This window comes from Zingiber officinale, chromosome 4B (assembly GCF_018446385.1).
Source record: "Zingiber officinale cultivar Zhangliang chromosome 4B, Zo_v1.1, whole genome shotgun sequence".
Classification (NCBI taxonomy): domain Eukaryota; kingdom Viridiplantae; phylum Streptophyta; class Magnoliopsida; order Zingiberales; family Zingiberaceae; genus Zingiber; species Zingiber officinale.
Genome location: NC_055993.1, coordinates 118,424,192 through 118,443,540, shown reverse-complemented (window position 1 = coordinate 118,443,540; position 19,349 = coordinate 118,424,192). Strand labels below are relative to the sequence as shown.

At 38.4% G+C, this 19,349-nt stretch overlaps 1 protein-coding gene across 2 annotated transcripts; it reads right to left on the bottom strand.

Moving 5' to 3' along the window:
* Positions 1–16,271: 16,271 nt before the first annotated feature.
* LOC121976214 (calmodulin-like) lies at positions 16,272–16,933 on the bottom strand. Of its 2 annotated transcripts, none has more exons than XM_042528295.1 (2): positions 16,856–16,933; positions 16,272–16,660 (listed from the first exon to the last, which is right to left on the bottom strand). In XM_042528295.1, exons 1-2 carry the CDS (start codon positions 16,929–16,931, stop codon positions 16,287–16,289), a joined length of 450 nt encoding a protein of 149 aa, XP_042384229.1. In that variant the 5' UTR covers positions 16,932–16,933; the 3' UTR covers positions 16,272–16,286. The 2 variants fall into 2 exon arrangements, with proteins under 2 accessions (XP_042384229.1, XP_042384228.1); XM_042528294.1 differs by having other exon boundaries at positions 16,272–16,729; positions 16,856–16,931.
* Positions 16,934–19,349: the final 2,416 nt, after the last annotated feature.

The following is a 19,349-nucleotide window of genomic DNA, read 5'->3' as shown; positions in this document are numbered from 1 at the left end:
GGAATTAATAAAACAGGAAAGCATTAACAAGTTTGGGAGAGAAAAACTAAAATTTTCGCGATTTTTTTTTTAAAGTTATTGGAAGTTTCAAATCGCGGAAATTATTTATTATAACATAGAATAAAACTGCACACAATAAATTTTTCCTCGAAATTCAACATTCATACACCGGACTGTGTCTTAGATAGATCATCTTTTCTTAATACGCTTTATATAAATTTAGAGCACTTAGGCTTCTTTTGGAGCTTTAATTTGGAGAGAAAAAAAAAATTTAGATGAAAAAATAAAAAAAATAAATGTTTGAGAGTTTTTTATGTTAAAATATGAAAAGTGAGAGAAAGTAAAATTATCTACTTTATAATTAAAAGATTTTTCACCTAAAAATGAAAAGAAATGAAGGGAAATTTGATTCGAGAAAAAAATAATTTCTTTTCTTTTCTTTCTTCCACTCCCAATTTTCACCTAAAAATGAAAAGAAATGAAGGGAAATTTGGTTTGAGGAAAAAAAAAATCCTTTTCTTTTCTTTCTTCTACTCCCAAATGAAAAAACATATTATTTCTCTTCTCTTTTTTTTTGTTGTCTCTTGCTTTTCCCTTCCAACTTCCAAACTAAGCTTTAGAGGTTTACTTTTAAAATATTATTGAAATTTTGATTCTCATCTTTTTTTATATTCGCCTAAATATTTTATAGCATATTACACTTATTTTCATTAAAATTGTTCTATATTATCATAATTTTAATTAAAACTATTTTAATAATATTTGATTAATTTTAATTAAATTGGAGTTGTTTGAATTAATATTTTGGGAGTTTCTATCAATTTTAAAATAATTTTGGTTATATATTTTTATAATATTGGAGCAATTTTAGTCAAACTTAATAATTATGGGGGTTAGATTATGAAGGACTTGTATGGCACGTTCAGGTCTGGACAAGGAAAAAAAGGGAAAGGACTGGGCCTCAAGTCGATGGTGATTTTGACTAAAACAACGCTAATTAAAATAATTTTAAACAAAGCTGACTCAAACAATTCTTGTTAACCGTTTTATTTTATAATAATTTTAATCAAAATTACTACAACTGTCTAATAATATTTAATAAGTTTAATTAAAGTTAAGTTACTTTTAAATTAAAATAAAATAATTTTAATTAATATTTAAATTGTTTTGATCAATTTTAGTTATAATTAATAAATAATTTTAATTAATATTTAAATTGTTTTGATCAATTTTAGTTATAATTAATAATTTTGACTAAAATTACTCTAATTATTTTAGAACAAGAGTAATTTTAAAATATGATCGACCACGCCCGCCTCCTCGCCGTCGTCTGCGCCGGGTTCAAGTCCCTCGTCGATCACAGTGGCCACGAGAGACCTCGTAGCCTCGAGCAAGGTCACTCGCAACCGTGAGTGAGGGCGCTCGCGGCCTCGATCGTTGCAGCCTCGATCGAGATGGCCGCAAGCGATCTTGATCGCAGCGGCCGCGAGCCGGCCTCGCTCGCGGACGTGAGTGACCTCACAGAGGCCGCGACTGACCTTGCGTCCGCCTCGCCGCTGCTGATGCCATGAACTTCACTTCTTTCCTTCTTTTTTAGAGATTTTTTGTCACCTTGAATTCCTTTACTTCTTCAATCCACCCATATCCATAGAGTAAACAGAGGATCAAGCCAAGTTTTTACAACTATTCACCTAAATGATTGAAGACATTGGTCTAACCTCCAAAGCATTTGTTTGAGAGTATTGCAATTCAAGCACCAACGCATCTACCCTATCCTTTATGCATTTCAACTTCTTTCCTACAGTGTTGTGCAATACTTTTGTGATCTGCAACACCATAATTGTACTCTGCTAGCCAAATCTATTAATTAGGACAACTGTAATAATTGGGAGAATAAAAACTAACTCCACATCTGACACAAGATTTGCAAAATGTTCAGATATTGGGATACCGACGAAGCTCAAGTATCTGCACCATGAACGAATGATTCAAAACACAGGAGTACAATACAGAAAAAGCAATCAGACGAAATCAGTGACAGCCATTAATATATCGTCGCTAATTAATAATGAGATACTAATTTTTTTTCGCTGTTTAGTAATGAAATATAATAATATTGCATCGCTAGGGCCTTTACATTTAGTCATCGGAATCGCTAAACCACATTTTTATGATTGATTAACGACAAGGGACTAATATACTGTCCAACACTATTAGCGATGGATTAATTTAAATCTCTCACTAATAGAGACAGATTAATGTATTTCCATTGTTAGTAGTGATAGATTAATTAAGCGTTCGTCGTTGATAGCGACGACTTAATTAATCTGTTACTAGCTAGCCTTTTGCATTTAACCGGCAGGAAGTGCTAAACTATAATATCTGTATTTTGTAACGGACTTTATTTATCAGGATGATAACACCTTATGCGCTAGCCACTAGATCGTCCCGAGGGGACCAACAGACTTTATTTATCAATCATTGTTAGCGATGGATTATTTAATTATCCGTCGTTATTAGTGACGGATTTATTGATTTCCCATTGCAATTAACGATGGATTATTTTAATTTTCGTCACAAATTAATTGATTTATGTCGCTAGTCCTTATTATTTTAGCCGATGGAAAATGTCATTTTTCGATGGATTAGCAACGGATAATCCGTCGCTATTAGTAATGGATTAATATATTTTTTGTCTCTATTAGTGATGGATTAGTTTATTTCTTCCCTGCTCCAGCGAATTCGACTACTCCGGCAATCTCTCCTCCCTCCTCCGGCTTCTCCTCCTCCCACCTTCGGCTTCTCCTCCTCTGGCGTTTAAGTACTCTTCTTCTCCTCCTCCTACTTCTCCTCCTCCGGCACTACTCGGGAAGAGCTAGCTGTGGCTAGAACTGTTCAGCCAGTGCAAGCAACAATCGAGCAGTGCCAGTTGCAGCCGACAGTGTTCGACGACCGCGGTTGAGCAATGCCAGCATGTCGCAGTCGACATGGCTCGACGATCGTAGTCGGGCAGTGCCTGCCGTAGTCAACACTGCTCGGCAGCTGTGGCCGACACTGCTCCGAGGCCATAGCCAACACTACTCGGCGGCCACAGCCGACACTGCTCGATGACTGCGGCCAGCACTGATCGGGCGTCACTGACACTGGATGACATCTTATTTGCATAGTTCGATAACTTGATAGATAACTTGCATAGTTTCATGAGACCTAAATGATTTAAATATAATCATGCTTAGTTTGGCATGATTAATCATGTTGGAAATTTTATTTCCATTAGGATACAATGTATATGAACAAGGCTGGGGTTGAAGAGTTGGTGAAGTTCACTAAGTCTCATCCAGAATGTTTGAATGGTGTCGAGTTAAAGTGTCAATGTAATCAACGCAGATGTAGAAATACAGCTTTCCGTTATGAGGATATAATGAAAATCCATATATGCAGGTATGAGTTTGTTCCAAATTAGTATAACTGATATTGTCATGGAAAGTCGTATGTATTTGATCAAATTAGACCTTCTGTTGCATCTTCATCCTACTCGATTGCTCCAGAGGAATCATCAAGGCATGCACTACAATGCAATCAATGGCTCAAGATCCTAACATGAATGCATATGATCAATCGAATATAGAGGAAACACCTACACCCAAAGTTCAGAAAATATATGACATGCTGAAGGCTAGTGAAAGAGAATTGTGGGAATGCATTCCTTCTAGTCATTCTCAACTATTAGCTACTGCAAGATAACTAAACATAAAGGCAGAACATCATTTCTCGGAATGAGGTTACGATGAAATAAGTCAATTGATGTCAGAGTTGCTCCCCATTGATAGCTGCACGACTGATAGCTTCTACAATACAAAGTGATCCTGTCCGAACGCTGAATCAATGGGCGCTGGGCACCTGGCTCTCTCCGAAGTGCTGACGTAGATCTCCGACCAGTCGTGTAGACCTCCAGCGAACCTGCAAAGAAGTCGGGCCGGGAAGGGGTTCCCGGCGACGACCCTCCGACGCTCAAGTCAGGCAAGAGGAAACTAAGAAGTGGCTCCGAAGATGCGAGAATGCGTACCTCCGGCGAAGTATGAAGGCTCTTATATAGAGCTATGGGGAGGCTCGTGCACACCTACCGAGACGTACACGTGTCCTGGTACCATATCTTAGCATGGGCTTGTCAGAGGAACATGCCTGACACCATACTATACAGTCCGATCACCTCTTTGATGGGACAGCAGATCCTTCCGTCGTACGATTCTATGTATGGCCTGGTCGTTGAACATACCTGCTGTCAGAAAATGATGTTCCCTAATGTCCCCTTGCCCTTGTCTTCTTTTTCCTGACGCCAAGCGTCCAAGCGCTCGGTCATCTACAATCGTCCGACTGGGCCTAAGTATAGGTCCGACCGGGTGCTTGGCTAAGACGGCTTCCAGTCTGGATGTTTTACGCTTCGGCCGAGCGGGTCGCCCGCTCGACCAGGCGACCCTGTTCCCATGAGCGTCGGAACCCCGAGTCCTCGCCGGGTCGTCTTTGATTCCGGTAGGATCCCGCTCGTCCGGTCGGCATCCCCTTCTCCGGTCAGCTATTTGACCTTTGACCTCCACGTGACGTTGACTTCCCTCAAAGGGGGTCCCCCGTCGTTACCGCCGAATCACAAAGAAATTGATCAGAAATTTGAGTTTGTAGTAGAGAAAATTTATTGTTATATTAATAATTGTATGATCTTTTGAAATAAAGATAGCGAACTAATAGAATGTAAAATGTGTAATCACTCTCATTATAAGCAGAGTAGTCGCATGCTTGGGAAGGAGAAGAAAAATATTCTCTTGAAAGTTATGAATTACTTCTTGCTAACTGCTAGGCTCCAACGTTTGTATACATCTACCGCAACAGGAAGCCACATGAAGTGGCATCAAAACCATGTACATGAAGGAATATAATGTGTTATCCTTGTAACTCGCCTGTGTGGAAACATCTTGATACAACATTTTCCTCCTTTGTAATGGAACTGCGTAATGTGAGACTTAGACTTTTGGTAGATGGATTTCAGCCATTTGGAAATTATGGACAACAATATGCATCTTGGCAGTTATATTAACACCATATAACTTACCTCTATGGATGTGCATGCAAGACGAACTTATGTTTTTTATTGTGCTTATTTCAGGTCCTCAAAATCCAAAAGGATAAATAGATATTTTTTTACAACCTTTGATTGTTGAGCTGAACCATTTATGGAATGTAAAATCTGAGACTTATGACATTGCAAGTAAATCTAACTTTACAATGCATGCTGCTTTGTTATGAACGATTAATGATTTTTCAACATAGTCAATGTTGTCAGGATGAAGCACGACTAGCAAGTTAGCTTGTCCATATTATATGAGTGAGTCTAATGCATTTTCATTGTCTTGTAGTGGAAAGATATCCTGGTTTGATAATCATAGAAAATTTTTACTAGTTGATCACTCATTTAGATAAAATAAGAAAATTTTCAAAATGAATGAAATAGTTAGGAAACTTTCTCTAGTATCGAAGTCAAGTGAAAAAGTTCTTGATAAAATTGACAGTTATAGATTTTTACCAATATGTTAAGATGTATCTGATGATATAAATAAGTACATTGTTAAAGTAAACAAGTGTGATTGGAGGAAAAGAAGTATATTTTGGGAGCTACCATATTGAAAGTATTTATTCATTTGCTATAATTTAAATGTGATGCATGTTGAGAGAAATTTTTGCGATAACGTCTTTAATAATGTGATGAATGTTCATGGGAAAACTAAAGATACAATAAAATCACATGAGAAATTAAGACAATTAGTAAATAGACTTGAGTTGCATCAGAATGGAATAATTGATAAATATTTAAAAGCATGTTATACATTAGACAAAGAATGTAAGCAAACATTATGTACTTGGTTGAAAGCAATCAAAATTCCTGATGGATATATCTCACTGTGTTGATACGAACAGATTAAAAATGTTTGGAGTGAAGAGTTACGATTATCATGTATTCATGCAAAGACTAATTCTAATAGCTTTCTATGACCTACTTTCTAGCAATGTTTGACAAGCACTTAACAGAATTGAGTCTTTTTTCAAAGATTTGACTTCAAGAGTTATTATGATATCAAATATGCTTCGATTTCAGATAGACATTCCAATAATACTCTGTAAACTTGAACGAATATTTCCACCTAATTTTTTTGATTCAATGAAACATCTACTTTTTCATTTATCTTATGAGACACGACTAGGTGGTCCTATGCAATACAGATGGATGTATCCATTTGAAAGATTTATGAAGATATTAAAGAATAATGCTCGTAACAAAGCAAGAGTTGAGAGATCAATATTTAATGCATATTTGGTTTAAGAAACAACTTTTTTCCGTTTTTATTATTTTGCTGATAATGTGAAAATCAAACATCGTAAGTGTCCTCGAAATTCTGATTATACTCAACCAACAAACACATAGATGCTTTCTATTTTCAAGTTTCCTGATAAGACAATAGGTGCAACTATTTCTAAATGGTTAAATGAACAATAATATCATACTGTCAGGACATATATACTCTTGAACTGTGAAGATGTCAAATCATACATAGGGTAATAGTTTAAGTATATATATACATACAATATTGAAGAATATTTGACATGTTATCTAATATGTCTTCAAATTACCTTCTTTGACAGCTTGTATAAACAATAACCACATCTACAAAATCCATCAATAATTGCAAGTGAGATAGGGATCAAGTTAGAAGATGAATTTGCATATTGATTTCAAATTTAATTAAGTTAGCAATTAAATTATTTATTACAATGCAACTGTATGATATATGTTGGTGCAACATCCCTCAGGTCAAGGTTGACCTGGTTGACCAAGCTGAGTCTTGGTTTGGGTTTAGATGTTTGACAATAAGATATTGATTGAAGAAGAGTCAAGTAAGTCAAGGATGACCGGATACTTGACTGGGAAGTCCTAACTGGGATGTTAGGCAGGAGGAAAATCCTAGTGAGTGAAGCTAGGCAATTGGGAAGTCCTAGTGAGTGAAGCTAGGCAGGAGAAAAATCCTGGTGAGTGAAGCCAGGTGAAAGACCTAGTGAGTGAATCTAGGCAATTGGGAAAGTCCTGGTGAGTGAAGCCAGGCAAGAGAAATCCAGATGGGTCAAGGTTGACCAGACATCTGGTGAGAGTCCAAGTAGGTCAAAGGGATTGACCGGATACTTGGCATGAGGAAGAAAAGTCCAAGTAGGTCTTAGGGAGTGACCGGATACTTGGCAAGAAGAGAAAAGTCCAAGTGGGTCAAAGGAATTGACCAGACACTTGGTGAGAGAGTCCTAGCTGGTTAAGGGTGACCGGATGCTAGGTCTTATGTACCAACAAGTCATGGTTGACTAGATGTTGGTTTAGGGGGCTTTGGGCTTGGTTTTGGGCAAAAACCAATATCTGGATTGATCCGTGGATTGATCCAGCAGGTTTGGATTGATCCGTGGATCGATCCAGAAGATCTGGATCGATCCACCGATCGATCCGGTGAGTCCCCGCGAACAGAACCTCTCTGGATCGATCCGTGGATCGATCCAGAGGTCCCAATCGATCAGTGGATCGATTGGGACGCTGCTGCTTCGCGCGATAAGTGCTGGATCGATCCGTGGATCGATCCTGCTTCGCGCGATAAGCGCTGGATCGATCCGTGGATCGATCCAAAGCCTCCCCGATCGATTGGGAGCATTCCAATCGATCGGGATTCGACCGTTAGCGTCGATTTAAGCCGCAGGCGTTCATTTCCTTCGGCAGCACTTCACCGATTCATTTTAGATTCAACACAGCTCCTCCCCAGCACTCTCTAAGCTCCTCACCGCCAGTTCTTGAAGGTTCTTGGAGGTTCATCCAAGTCAAGAGGCGAGTTGCAACGAGAAGAAGAAGAAGCTAGGGTTTTTACTGCATTTCTTGTAAGCTTTTGCTTATTCTTTACTACCCTTTCTTCTTCTTGTACTGAGAGTCTTGTAGGGCTTCTCCGCCCTCGGTAGTTACCGAAAAGGAGTGTTTTCATAGTGGAGGGTGCGTGCGTGGTGTGGATCCTTGGATTAGTCATCTCCGTTGGAGATGGATACCAAGTAAACTCCTAGTGTTAGCGTGTTTGTGTTTGTTTATGTATTTTCCGCTGCGCATTCTTGAAGAAACAAGCAACACCGAGCAACGAGCGAACGCGACGAGCTATTCACCCCCCCTCTAGCTACTTTTGGTCCTAACAAGTGGTATCAGAGCGAGGCCGCTCTTCACCGGAATCATCGCCGGAAGGGTCAAGCATAAATAAGAAAAGCTAGAGGGTGAAGAAGTTGGAGCAAAGTTTTCAAGTTCAAGACTTTATCAAGCTCAACTTCAAGATGCAATTCCAAGATGGGCTTGGATTTGACACAAGGGTGGCTCCACCATACACTTCTACGAGTTTCGATTCTTGGAAATCAAGAATCGAAAATTTTCTTATGATGGAGATAGAGCAATGGTTTGCTCTAATGGAAGGCATCAAGGCTCCAAGAAATTCAAAGGGCAAAGTTCTAAAGAAAAGCAAATGGAGCCCGGAGCAAGTCCAAAGGTGCGAGGCAAATGACAAAGTGACCAAGCTTTTGGTCAATTTATTGCCAAGCACCATCCTTTGCAAAATTGGAGAGTTTGAAGATGCAAAGGAGCTATGGAGCAAATTGGCCAAGCTTCATGAAGAGATCCCCTCCACTGTACAAGATTATGAAGAATCTAGAGAGGGTGACTCTTTGGAGCAAGACCAAGAGGAGGACTCCGAGGTTGAGAGATGCTCAACCTCCGAAGAAGAGGAAATCCAAGAAGCTTCATCCTCAAGGGAATGCAACGAAGGGAACAAGGAGGGAGCATACTCCTTGTTTCATGTTCAAGATGATGAAGCCTCCACCTCTAGGATTGAGGGGGAGCAATCCTTGGTGACGCCGGATCAAGAAGAAGGAGAAGCTTCTACATCCGGGCCAAGTGAAGAAGAAGAAGATGGTGCCACCTCCGAAATTCAAGAAATATCAAATGGAGGAGCAAGTGCCATCCCTACACAAGAAGGTATAAACATTTCAATTAATAATAAAAATCATATCATATGCTTTGAATGTAGGGAACATGGGCATTACAAAAGTAAATGCCCTAAATTGGCCAAGAAGAAGGGCCAAGTGGCACAAAAGGGCAATGTTAAGCCAAAGGAGACCACTCCCGGAACAAAGAAGAGCAAGGAGCATATCATATGCTTCTCTTGCAATCAAAAGGGGCATTACCGGAGTCAATGCCTCAAGGGGAAGAAGATGGTCAAGGCTCAAGGAGGCATTAGTCAAGGGGGAGCCTCCAAGGTAAAAAGGAAGGTATCTTTTATTGAGCCTATTCCCTCGCATTATGGTAAAAAGCATGATAGTTCTAATTTTTATCATTTTAATGCGATTTATCATAAGAATAGGAAGCATGAGGGCATTAAGGAAAAGCATGTGACCCTACATGCCAAATCTACTACCCCTAAGGCTAGAAAGGTAGATAGAGATTTGGGCAAGAACACTAAGGATAATAAATACAAGCCTAGAAACAAAAATGCTCATGGGTGTAATGAAAAATCAAAATCTAAGGATTTAATGATAGAAAATCAAGTCTTGATGTCAAGACTTGACAAACTAGAAAAGACCCTAAAAAAGATGGAGAATATCCTTAAAGGGAAAAATGAGCAAAATCTAGGTTTAGGACAACAAGGGTCATCCAAGGGCCATAGAGATTTGGGATACAAACCTAAAATCAAAAAGGATGCACCTACTTACCATAGGGTTCCATATAGCTATGGAACCAACCCTAAGTCTAGAAGTCAAGTCAAGGATACAAGGGAAGTCATCCCTAGAAGTATCTTTGCAACAACAAATGTGACTAAGACTTCTAAGAAGTCTAAGAAAGTCACTAACAAGGTCACAAGGGAGGCTATCCCTAGAGTTGACCTAGAAAAAGTGACCAAGGCTTCTAAGAAGCCAAACGAGGTCACTAGAAAGGTATCTAGGGAAGTTATCCCTAGTGAATACTTAGAGCATCCAAGGAGCACCAATAGGTTTTGGGTTCCTAGGAGCATCTTCTCTACCCCATAGATGAGTTAGAGAGTGTCAACTCTAAGAAGAAGGGTAGTTAACCCAACTTTGAAGAAATTGACACTCAAGGAGCATTTTCAAGGTTATTCTTAACCTTTGAAAATGAAGTGGATTTATGTTTACTCTTGGGAAGAGTAAAATGTGTCACAATTTGATAAATTGGATGATATTTTAAGTGACACAAAATTGAAAAAGTTAAATGTGCCTAATGGTTGAAAATTTGATTTTATCTTAAAATGGCACATATTGAGAAATCATAAGAACTACCAAGTTGGGATTTTGGTATGTTCTTAGAAAATTAAAGAAAATTGAAGCCTTATGTTGAAGTGCTACTCTTGTGGAAAAATGAAATATGCCAACATTTGAGGATATGCTTAATTTCGACTGGCATAAATTAATCAAGGGAATTAGAAATGCCAATTTAGACTTTGGCATTTTCTTGAAGCACTTTAGGGCAATCTAGGTTTAAGTTGTAAGTTTAGCTAAGGTTTTAAGGATACTTAGATAGTTAATCTAGATATATTTTATTTATGCTAAATCTTGCCATGATTGTTTGCCCATCATATGTCATGACATCATGTCTATTTTTGCGTTCATGTTTTATTATGAAAAATCCAAAAATACCATGTCATGACATTCATACATCATGTAATTATAGGATATTTTCTTTTGAAAATTATTTCTTTTGGATGTATGCCATAACATTATCATGCATTAAGTTTAATTCCTTGTAATTAAGGACAAAAGGCATTTAACAACACTTATTAACAAGTGACATCCTAGGTGGGTGTCTAATATCTCCAAAATGCCTAGATAGATATGCATGATCTCTAGATTAGGGCAAAACCAAAATCTACATCTCACAAAGACCTATAAGATGACTTGTATGTGTTTTTAGTACACATTAGATACAAGTGAGATGTTATGATGATGAACAAAACTCAAGATGTTGATTTAGTGCATTCTTTTGAGTTTTAGGTTCATCAAAACACATAGTTATGTATTTTCCCATCATTGGGAAAGCTAATGTACAAGTCATGTGCATTATGCCCAAGGAACATGATGGGATATTGGTTTTGAAAATGTTTTTAAAATGTTTTTGGAAAACCTTGGTGAAGACTATCTTTTGATAGTAATCACCATTGAATAGTTAGACACAAACTTGAAGAAAACGCTAAAGTTTTTGCAAGTTTTCAAGTTTGTGTCAATCTTTGAAAATATGAAGTATTTTCATAGAAAACTATTTTTCCATGATTAAGTATGCCCTAAATAATGTCTACACGAAATTTCATGATTTTTGGATTTTTGTAGAATTTTCTAGGGGTTTCTGAAGTTGGCTGAATTTGAAATTCAGCAACTATCAGAGGCTCCAATCGATCCATGGATCGATTGGAGTGCCTGAATCGATCCGTGGATCGATTCAGAAGGCAACTCTTGCGAGCAGAAGCTCGCTGGATCGATCAGCCGATCGATCCACACATCCTGAATCGATCAGTGGATCGATTCAAATAGGTTGAATCGATTGGAACCCAACTCCAATCGATCCAGGACGCTGATTTTGGCTGGGAATGTCTGATTTCAGCACTCTAAACCTATTTTAGTCTAGGTAACCATTCCAAACCCCTAAAAATACATTTGTATACATAAAACGGGTGTTTTCGTGTGGAAAACAAGGATGGATTGGTTAAGGAAGGCTAAGTTGAAGTTTAGGTTGAGGTTTGTTTCAAATTTTGAATATTTGAACCTCAAAACTTCTAAATTTGAGTTTCCTAAAGGGTTAGGGATTCCAAGTCATTGTTGGTGCAATGACAGAAGTTACCACCATGTCTTTAGGGTGAGGGACTCTTTAAAGGCATGAAAATTATTTTTCATGAACCTTGGAAGGTGGTTAACCTTCTTTAAAGAAAATGCTCATGAATGAGCTTTTGAACTTGAAATGGGGAGTGAATATCCTCATTATTTCAAGTGGGAACTCAAGAGGTTAGAAAATGCTCAAGGTTGGGTATTTGTCTACATTGAGGAAGAAGTTAAGGATAAATGAAGGGTATGGGACCTTCATTATCGTGTTGGTTCAACGAGTGAAGTTGTAACCAATGATGAGCAACTCTTCAGGGGGAGAGTTTTCAACAAATGGATTTGTTGAAGTGTGCCCAAAGAGGGGGCATAGGTTGATGTGTGCCAATAGGGGGAGAATGAAAGGACGTGTGAAAGGGAGTAAGTTAGGCTTTCATTATCTAAGAGGGAGGTTGCCCTCTTAGGGGGAGAATGAAGAGCTTAACTTATGCTTTCATTACCTAGTGGCATGAAGAATGAGGCTATGGGATTAGCCTAACTTACATGTGGTATTGTAAGTGTTATTGTGGTATTGTCAAACATCAAAAAGGGGGAGATTGTTGGTGCAACATCCCTCAGGTCAAGGTTGACCTGGTTGACCAAGCTGAGTCTTGGTTTGGGTTTAGATGTTTGACAATAAGATATTGATTGAAGAAGAGTCAAGTAAGTCAAGGATGACCGGATACTTGACTGGGAAGTCCTAACTGGGATGTTAGGCAGGAGGAAAATCCTAGTGAGTGAAGCTAGGCAATTGGGAAGTCCTAGTGAGTGAAGCTAGGCAGGAGAAAAATCCTGGTGAGTGAAGCCAGGTGAAAGACCTAGTGAGTGAATCTAGGCAATTGGGAAAGTCCTGGTGAGTGAAGCCAGGCAAGAGAAATCCAGATGGGTCAAGGTTGACCAGACATCTGGTGAGAGTCCAAGTAGGTCAAAGGGATTGACCGGATACTTGGCATGAGGAAGAAAAGTCCAAGTAGGTCTTAGGGAGTGACCGGATACTTGGCAAGAAGAGAAAAGTCCAAGTGGGTCAAAGGGATTGACCAGACACTTGGTGAGAGAGTCCTAGCTGGTCAAGGGTGACCGGATGCTAGGTCTTATGTACCAACAAGTCATGGTTGACTAGATGTTGGTTTAGGGGGCTTTGGGCTTGGTTTTGGGCAAAAACCAATATCTGGATTGATCCGTGGATTGATCCAGCAGGTTTGGATTAATCCGTGGATTGATCCAGCAGGTTTGGATTGATCCGTGGATCGATCCAGAAGATCTGGATCGATCCGGTGAGTCCCCGCGAACAGAACCTCTCTGGATCGATCCGTGGATCGATCCAGAGGTCCCAATCGATCAGTGGATCGATTGGGACGCTGCTGCTTCGCGCGATAAGTGCTGGATCGATCCGTGGATCGATCCAGAAGCTTTTCCAGAGTACAGAGGCGCTCTGGATCGATCCGTGGATCGATCCAAAGCCTCCCCGATCGATTGGGAGCATTCCAATCGATCGGGATTCGACCGTTAGCGTCGATTTAAGCCGCAGGCGTTCATTTCCTTCGGCAGCACTTCACCGATTCATTTTAGATTCAACACAGCTCCTCCCCAGCACTCTCTAAGCTCCTCACCGCCAGTTCTTGAAGGTTCTTGGAGGTTCATCCAAGTCAAGAGGCGAGTTGCAACGAGAAGAAGAAGAAGCTAGGGTTTTTACTGCATTTCTTGTAAGCTTTTGCTTATTCTTTACTACCCTTTCTTCTTCTTGTACTGAGAGTCTTGTAGGGCTTCTCCGCCCTCGGTAGTTACCGAAAAGGAGTGTTTTCATAGTGGAGGGTGCGTGCGTGGTGTGGATCCTTGGATTAGTCATCTCCGTTGGAGATGGATACCAAGTAAACTCCTAGTGTTAGCGTGTTTGTGTTTGTTTATGTATTTTCCGCTGCGCATTCTTGAAGAAACAAGCAACACCGAGCAACGAGCGAACGCGACGAGCTATTCCCCCCCCCCCCCCCCCTCTAGCTACTTTTGGTCCTAACAATATATGCATCTAATTTATATAATAACTATTATAATAAGTGAATGACCATAGAATATCAAATGTGTAAAATGAAAGACTAAAAAATCTTGCATTAAGACCTTTTCGTAACATAACAATCTACTAAGGTATTATGTTAATGAATTCAGATTTCACGTGGCCCTACGCGATTCACAAAGGCTTACGTATAATTCTAGTGTCTGCGTAAAAGGATCAACAAACAACAATGATACTTAATTTGATTATTATGGTAGATTTGAGGAAATCAACAAGGTTGAGTATCTAGCTTTACCTTTAAAAAGGTGTGTATTATATAGATGTCCATGGTATGATCCAACTTCAAGAATAAGTACCAAAATACATCATTTCTACAATTTAGTTGAGGTTAACGCAAACAAAAGATTCAACAAGTTTGAGTCTTTCATCTTTGCGGTACAAGCTGATCAAGTATTCTATCTTAAGTACCCAGTAAAGATTAAACCTAGTGAATGGTTAGCAGTGTGTCAGATAAAGTCTCGGTCAATCATAGAAATGTCGAACACTATATCTGCCCAAAGTCATGATGCATATCAAAATCAAGAAGTTGAGATACACTAGAAATACAATCCACGTCATAACTACTTGTAAATATTAATGTCACTTACGAAAAAAATAAATGATAGAGAGATGTCTAGTAGTGAGGAGGTTGATGAACCAATGAAGTCTAGCGATGAAAACTTATAAAATGTTAATTTAGTTGATTTAGAATGACATCAAGTGATTAAAAATTATTAACAATGTCATAACATAATGTATGAATTTTCTTATAATTTTTTTTTCATCTCCCTAATTAGAAGACAATATTATTTCAAATGTGTATTTTATACTTATGATTTTCCATATATAGTTATGCAATCAGCACATAGAGCATATGGTGACCAGACTGTTTTGAGAGTTGTTGGTGACTGGTAAGTAATTATGTATTTAATAATTATTTCAGTACTTTATCTTCTTTTTATTTATCACACATATCTCATACATGATATTTTTCCACGCAGCTTTGTCCTAGATGGTCACCAGGTAGCATCTTGCATATCAAAAAAGTTTAGAGAATGTTTGCCCCCCACTAGTATTACATAGCGACTCGTAGACAAGGACATGAAGAATTTTTATTATGGTGATTTTTTAGTAAGTATTTTGAATAGAAAACGTATTTGCACTAAGAATGAGAGATTATAAGAAAAGTATATTATGATCTAATCGATAATCTAATCTCAATAAAATGTTACAAAATTAGGATATCAATCAAGCTTAAGTATTCACACTAAGAATGCATGATTTAAAACATATGTAACCATCAACAGAAGCAAAATCTTGTACAGGAAGAGAGATTACAAGAAAAGTATATTATGATCCAATCAATAATCTAATCTCAATAAAATGTTCAGATGACAAAACTTAAGTATTTGCACCAAGAACAAATGATACAGGAAGAGAGACTAAGAAAAGTATATTATGATCCAATATAATCTAATCCCAATAAAATGTTCCGATATTAGGATATCAATCAAGCTTAAGTATTTGCACTGAGAACGCATGATTAAAAAAACACAGAAGTACGATGTATAACCAATCAAAAGAAGCAAAATCTTGCTCAGGAAGAGAGATTATAAGAAAGTACATCTGATTCAATCAATAATTCAATGTCAAAAATTGTTCCGACGTTACGATATCAACCAAGCTTAAGTACTTGCACTGAGAAGGCATGATTGAAAAAAAAAAAAACAAGAGTTGGATATGAAACCAATCAATAGTAGCAAAATATTGTACAGGAAGAGAAACTACAAGAGAAGATTATCCAATCCAATCAATAATCTAATGCTAATGAAATGTGTAGATCTGAGGATATCAACCAAGCTAAGTAATTGTGCCAGGAAGGCTTGATTAAAGACACAATAGCAAAAATCATATATATACAGGAAGTGAGATTAGGAGAAAAACATATCTAATCCAATGAATAATCTAATGTCGATAACATGAGAAAACATAGATTGGACAACCTGAAAACACTATTGTGCAAATATAATGACACACAAATTGATCAAGCTAGCGACACCTATTTTGTTTTTCATCATCTGAGGAATTTGAATAAGATAGAAAGAAAATGATCCATGAATTGTGACATGTGAAACACATTACATTTTAAAGAAACCAATTCGAAAAGATTCACATAGAAGAATCAACCACTAAAAAAACCACATTAAACAGAGAAGAGCAGAGAGCAAAGTGGTGAACCATCTTATTGATAACTTCCTTATTGTTCCTTCAAAGCTCACTTTGTCATCATAACCTTGACAAACTCGTCGTAGTTGATCTGGCCATCGCCGTCTACATCAGCTTCGCGGATCATGTCATCGATTTCATCATCCGTCAACTTCTCGCCCAGATTACTCATGACAATGCGAAGCTCGGCAGAGGAGATGAAACCGTTCTGATCCTTGTCAAAAACTCGAAAGGCTTCTTTCAACTCCTCGTCCGAGTCGGTGCCGTTCAGCTTGCGAGCCATCAGATTGAGGAACTCGGGAAAGTCGATTGTCCCACTGCCATCTGCATCGACTTCATTTATCATCTCCTGTAACTCTGCCTCCGTAGGGTTCTGACCCAGTGAACGCATCACAGTCCCGATCTCTTTGGTAGTGACGCAACCTGCCGAAACGTGAACGAAAAAGAACAGAATGTCAAAATCGAAATCAAAAGATTTCAATCTAGTGTAATCTCGAATGGATTTTCCAAGTAAATCGATGTTCAACCTAAGTGATATTAAAAGGAACAAATCAAGAGAAAGAAGGGATCCAACATGAGACGCGAAAAGGATTAGGATCGGAACGAAGAGCATCTAACCATCTCCATCCTTGTCGAATAAGCTGAAGGCCTCCTTGAACTCGGAGATCTGGTCGCCGGTGAGCTTCTCCGCCATGCCTCCTCACGGATCGAGCGCGATCTCGAAGATGGTTTCTATTTATAGCAAACGCAAGGGATGGACGGAATGTTAACAGTCGCGTGACGGACGTTATATTTTTTTTTTTTATTAATAAAAATTAATAAATTTATTTTTAAATGAGCAAAAATTAAAAATAAAAAGCGTCAGATTATTTTATTTAAAAACGGTGTATCCCTTTATTTTTTTTTTTAAAAAAAAAGAATCTTCAAAAAAAAAAGTTTTACTTTAGCATTATTACTCTATAGAATAAAAATTATTTTTATTTTTATTTAATCAAAATCTTATTAAGGTAGCGTTTGGTTCTCTCCTAGGAATCGGAATGGGAATGAGTATCATAATATTGTGAAATGGGAATGAGTATGAGCTTGAGTATCATTCCTAAAAATAATATTTGGTTAGTTGAATATTTTCAATTGGAATGAACTTAAATTTTCTTTTTTACCCTTAGAAGAAAATAAGAGAAAAAATTAGATGGAAGATAAAGTTGAATGTGAGAGAAACATATGATAAGAGAAAAAGTATGATGAAAGAGAAAGTGTGATGGGCAAAAATGAAGAGAGAGAAAGTGTGATGAGAGAAAATGAGGAGAGAGAGCGTGATAGGAGATATTGAGAAAAGAAAAAGTATGATGAGAGAGAAAGAGTGATGGGAAAAAATGAAGAGAGAGAAAGTACGATGAGAGAAAATGAGAGATTGAGAAGAGAAAGTATGATAAGAAAATGTGACGAGAGAGAAAGTATGATGGGAAAAAATGAAGAGAGGGAAAGTGTAGTGAGAGAAAATGAGGAGAGAGAGTGTGATGGAAGAGAATGATGAGAGAGAAAGTATGATGAGAAAAAATATGGAGAGAATTGTGGCAAAAGACAAAACACTCGCCCCAGCGCCCCCACCGTACCTGACCCAAGGCCATTACGAGGGAGGTAAATCGCAGCATCCGAGCGAGCATGTGACGGACAGGGTATAATACGGGGATAAGGGATTTATTCCCCAACTGCCTCGAGGATCGACCTTGCGACCTCATTGTGGCAACACATGCCACATACCAACTCAAATGACCCGCGGGGTCGAAAAAAAAATATAGAGAGAGAATGGTAAGAGAGATTGAGGAGATAGAAAGTATGATGAGAGAAAAAATATGATAAAAAAAATGAGGAGAGAATGAAGAAAGAGAAAATAATGAGAGAGTGTGTGTGATGAGAGAGAATACAGAGAAAATAGTAGAGAATGTGTGATGAGAGAGAATGAGGAGAGAGAGTATGATGGAAGAGAATGAAGAGAGAGAAAGTGTGATGAGATAAAATATGGAGAGGAAATATGATAAGAGAAATTGAAGAGAGAGAAAGTATGATGAAAAAATGAAGAGATAGAAAATAATGAGAGAGTGTGTGTGATGGGAGAGAATACAGAGAGAAAATGGTAGAGAATGTGTGATGAGAGAGAATAAGGAGAGAGAAAGTATATTGAGAGAGAAAATATGATGATAGAATGAGGAGAGAGAAAGTATAATGAGAGAGAACAAGGAGAGAGAGTGAAATGAAAGAAAAATTGAACAAATATATTAAGGTTATTTTCGTTCAAAACTTAATTTTTATTCTCATTCCATCAAAACCCAAGGAAGGGAGTGAGTTTCATTCATACTCAAATTTTTGGATTTCATTCCAAAATCTTAATTCCATTCCCATCAATCAAACATAAGGTTTGGGAATAAATCCATTCTCTCATTCCCAAACCCTTTTTCTTACTTGTACAATAAGAATATTTTTAATATACAAATATTATTTTTATATTTTTAAAACATACTTTTTATTTTTTTAAAATATATATATATATTAAAATAAAAATGGTAGGATAGGACTCACCTAATTATCAACTTAACTAAAAATTACCGCAACTTAACAACAACAATCATAAAATAACTTTTAAAATTGCCATTTATAGAAAGTTCGGACAGGGATCTGATTAGAACTCGAGTTGGATTCGGAAATCAAATCTAATGTCCTCGTGCCAGCTCAGCAAGCAACCAAGAACAAGAATAACCCGAAGCCCATCCTTTTTTTGAGTTCGGTCCCCGTGAATCTCTCCCAGCCTCTGCTCCGGCGACTCACCTCCTCCAATCCAATCCATGGCGCCTCTTCTCCCATCAAAATCATCCCTCTCCCTCTCCTCCCCTTCGCCATGCCTCGTCTTCTCCCCTTCTAGCAGCCGAGGCCGGCCAACACCCCCCTCCGCCACCCTCCCCCCATGGGCAACTGCTTCAACAAAGAGCCGGCCGACGAGGCGGCGGCCGCCGAGGTCGCCGCTGACTCTGGTGCCGAGGTGGATTCGGAGTCCACCTCCGCCATCCAGAAGCCCCCCGCCATCCCGGCGGCCAAGCCCGCCGCCCCGATCGGCCCC

Coding starts and splice junctions, on each gene's coding strand:
- LOC121976214 (XM_042528294.1), bottom strand. CDS start 16,931: ATGGCGGAGAAGCTCACCGGCGACCAGATCTCCGAGTTCAAGGAGGCC. Junction 16,730..16,855: donor ATTCGACAAGGATGGAGATG/GTTAGATGCTCT, acceptor AATCCATTCGAG/ATTACACTAGATTGAAATCT.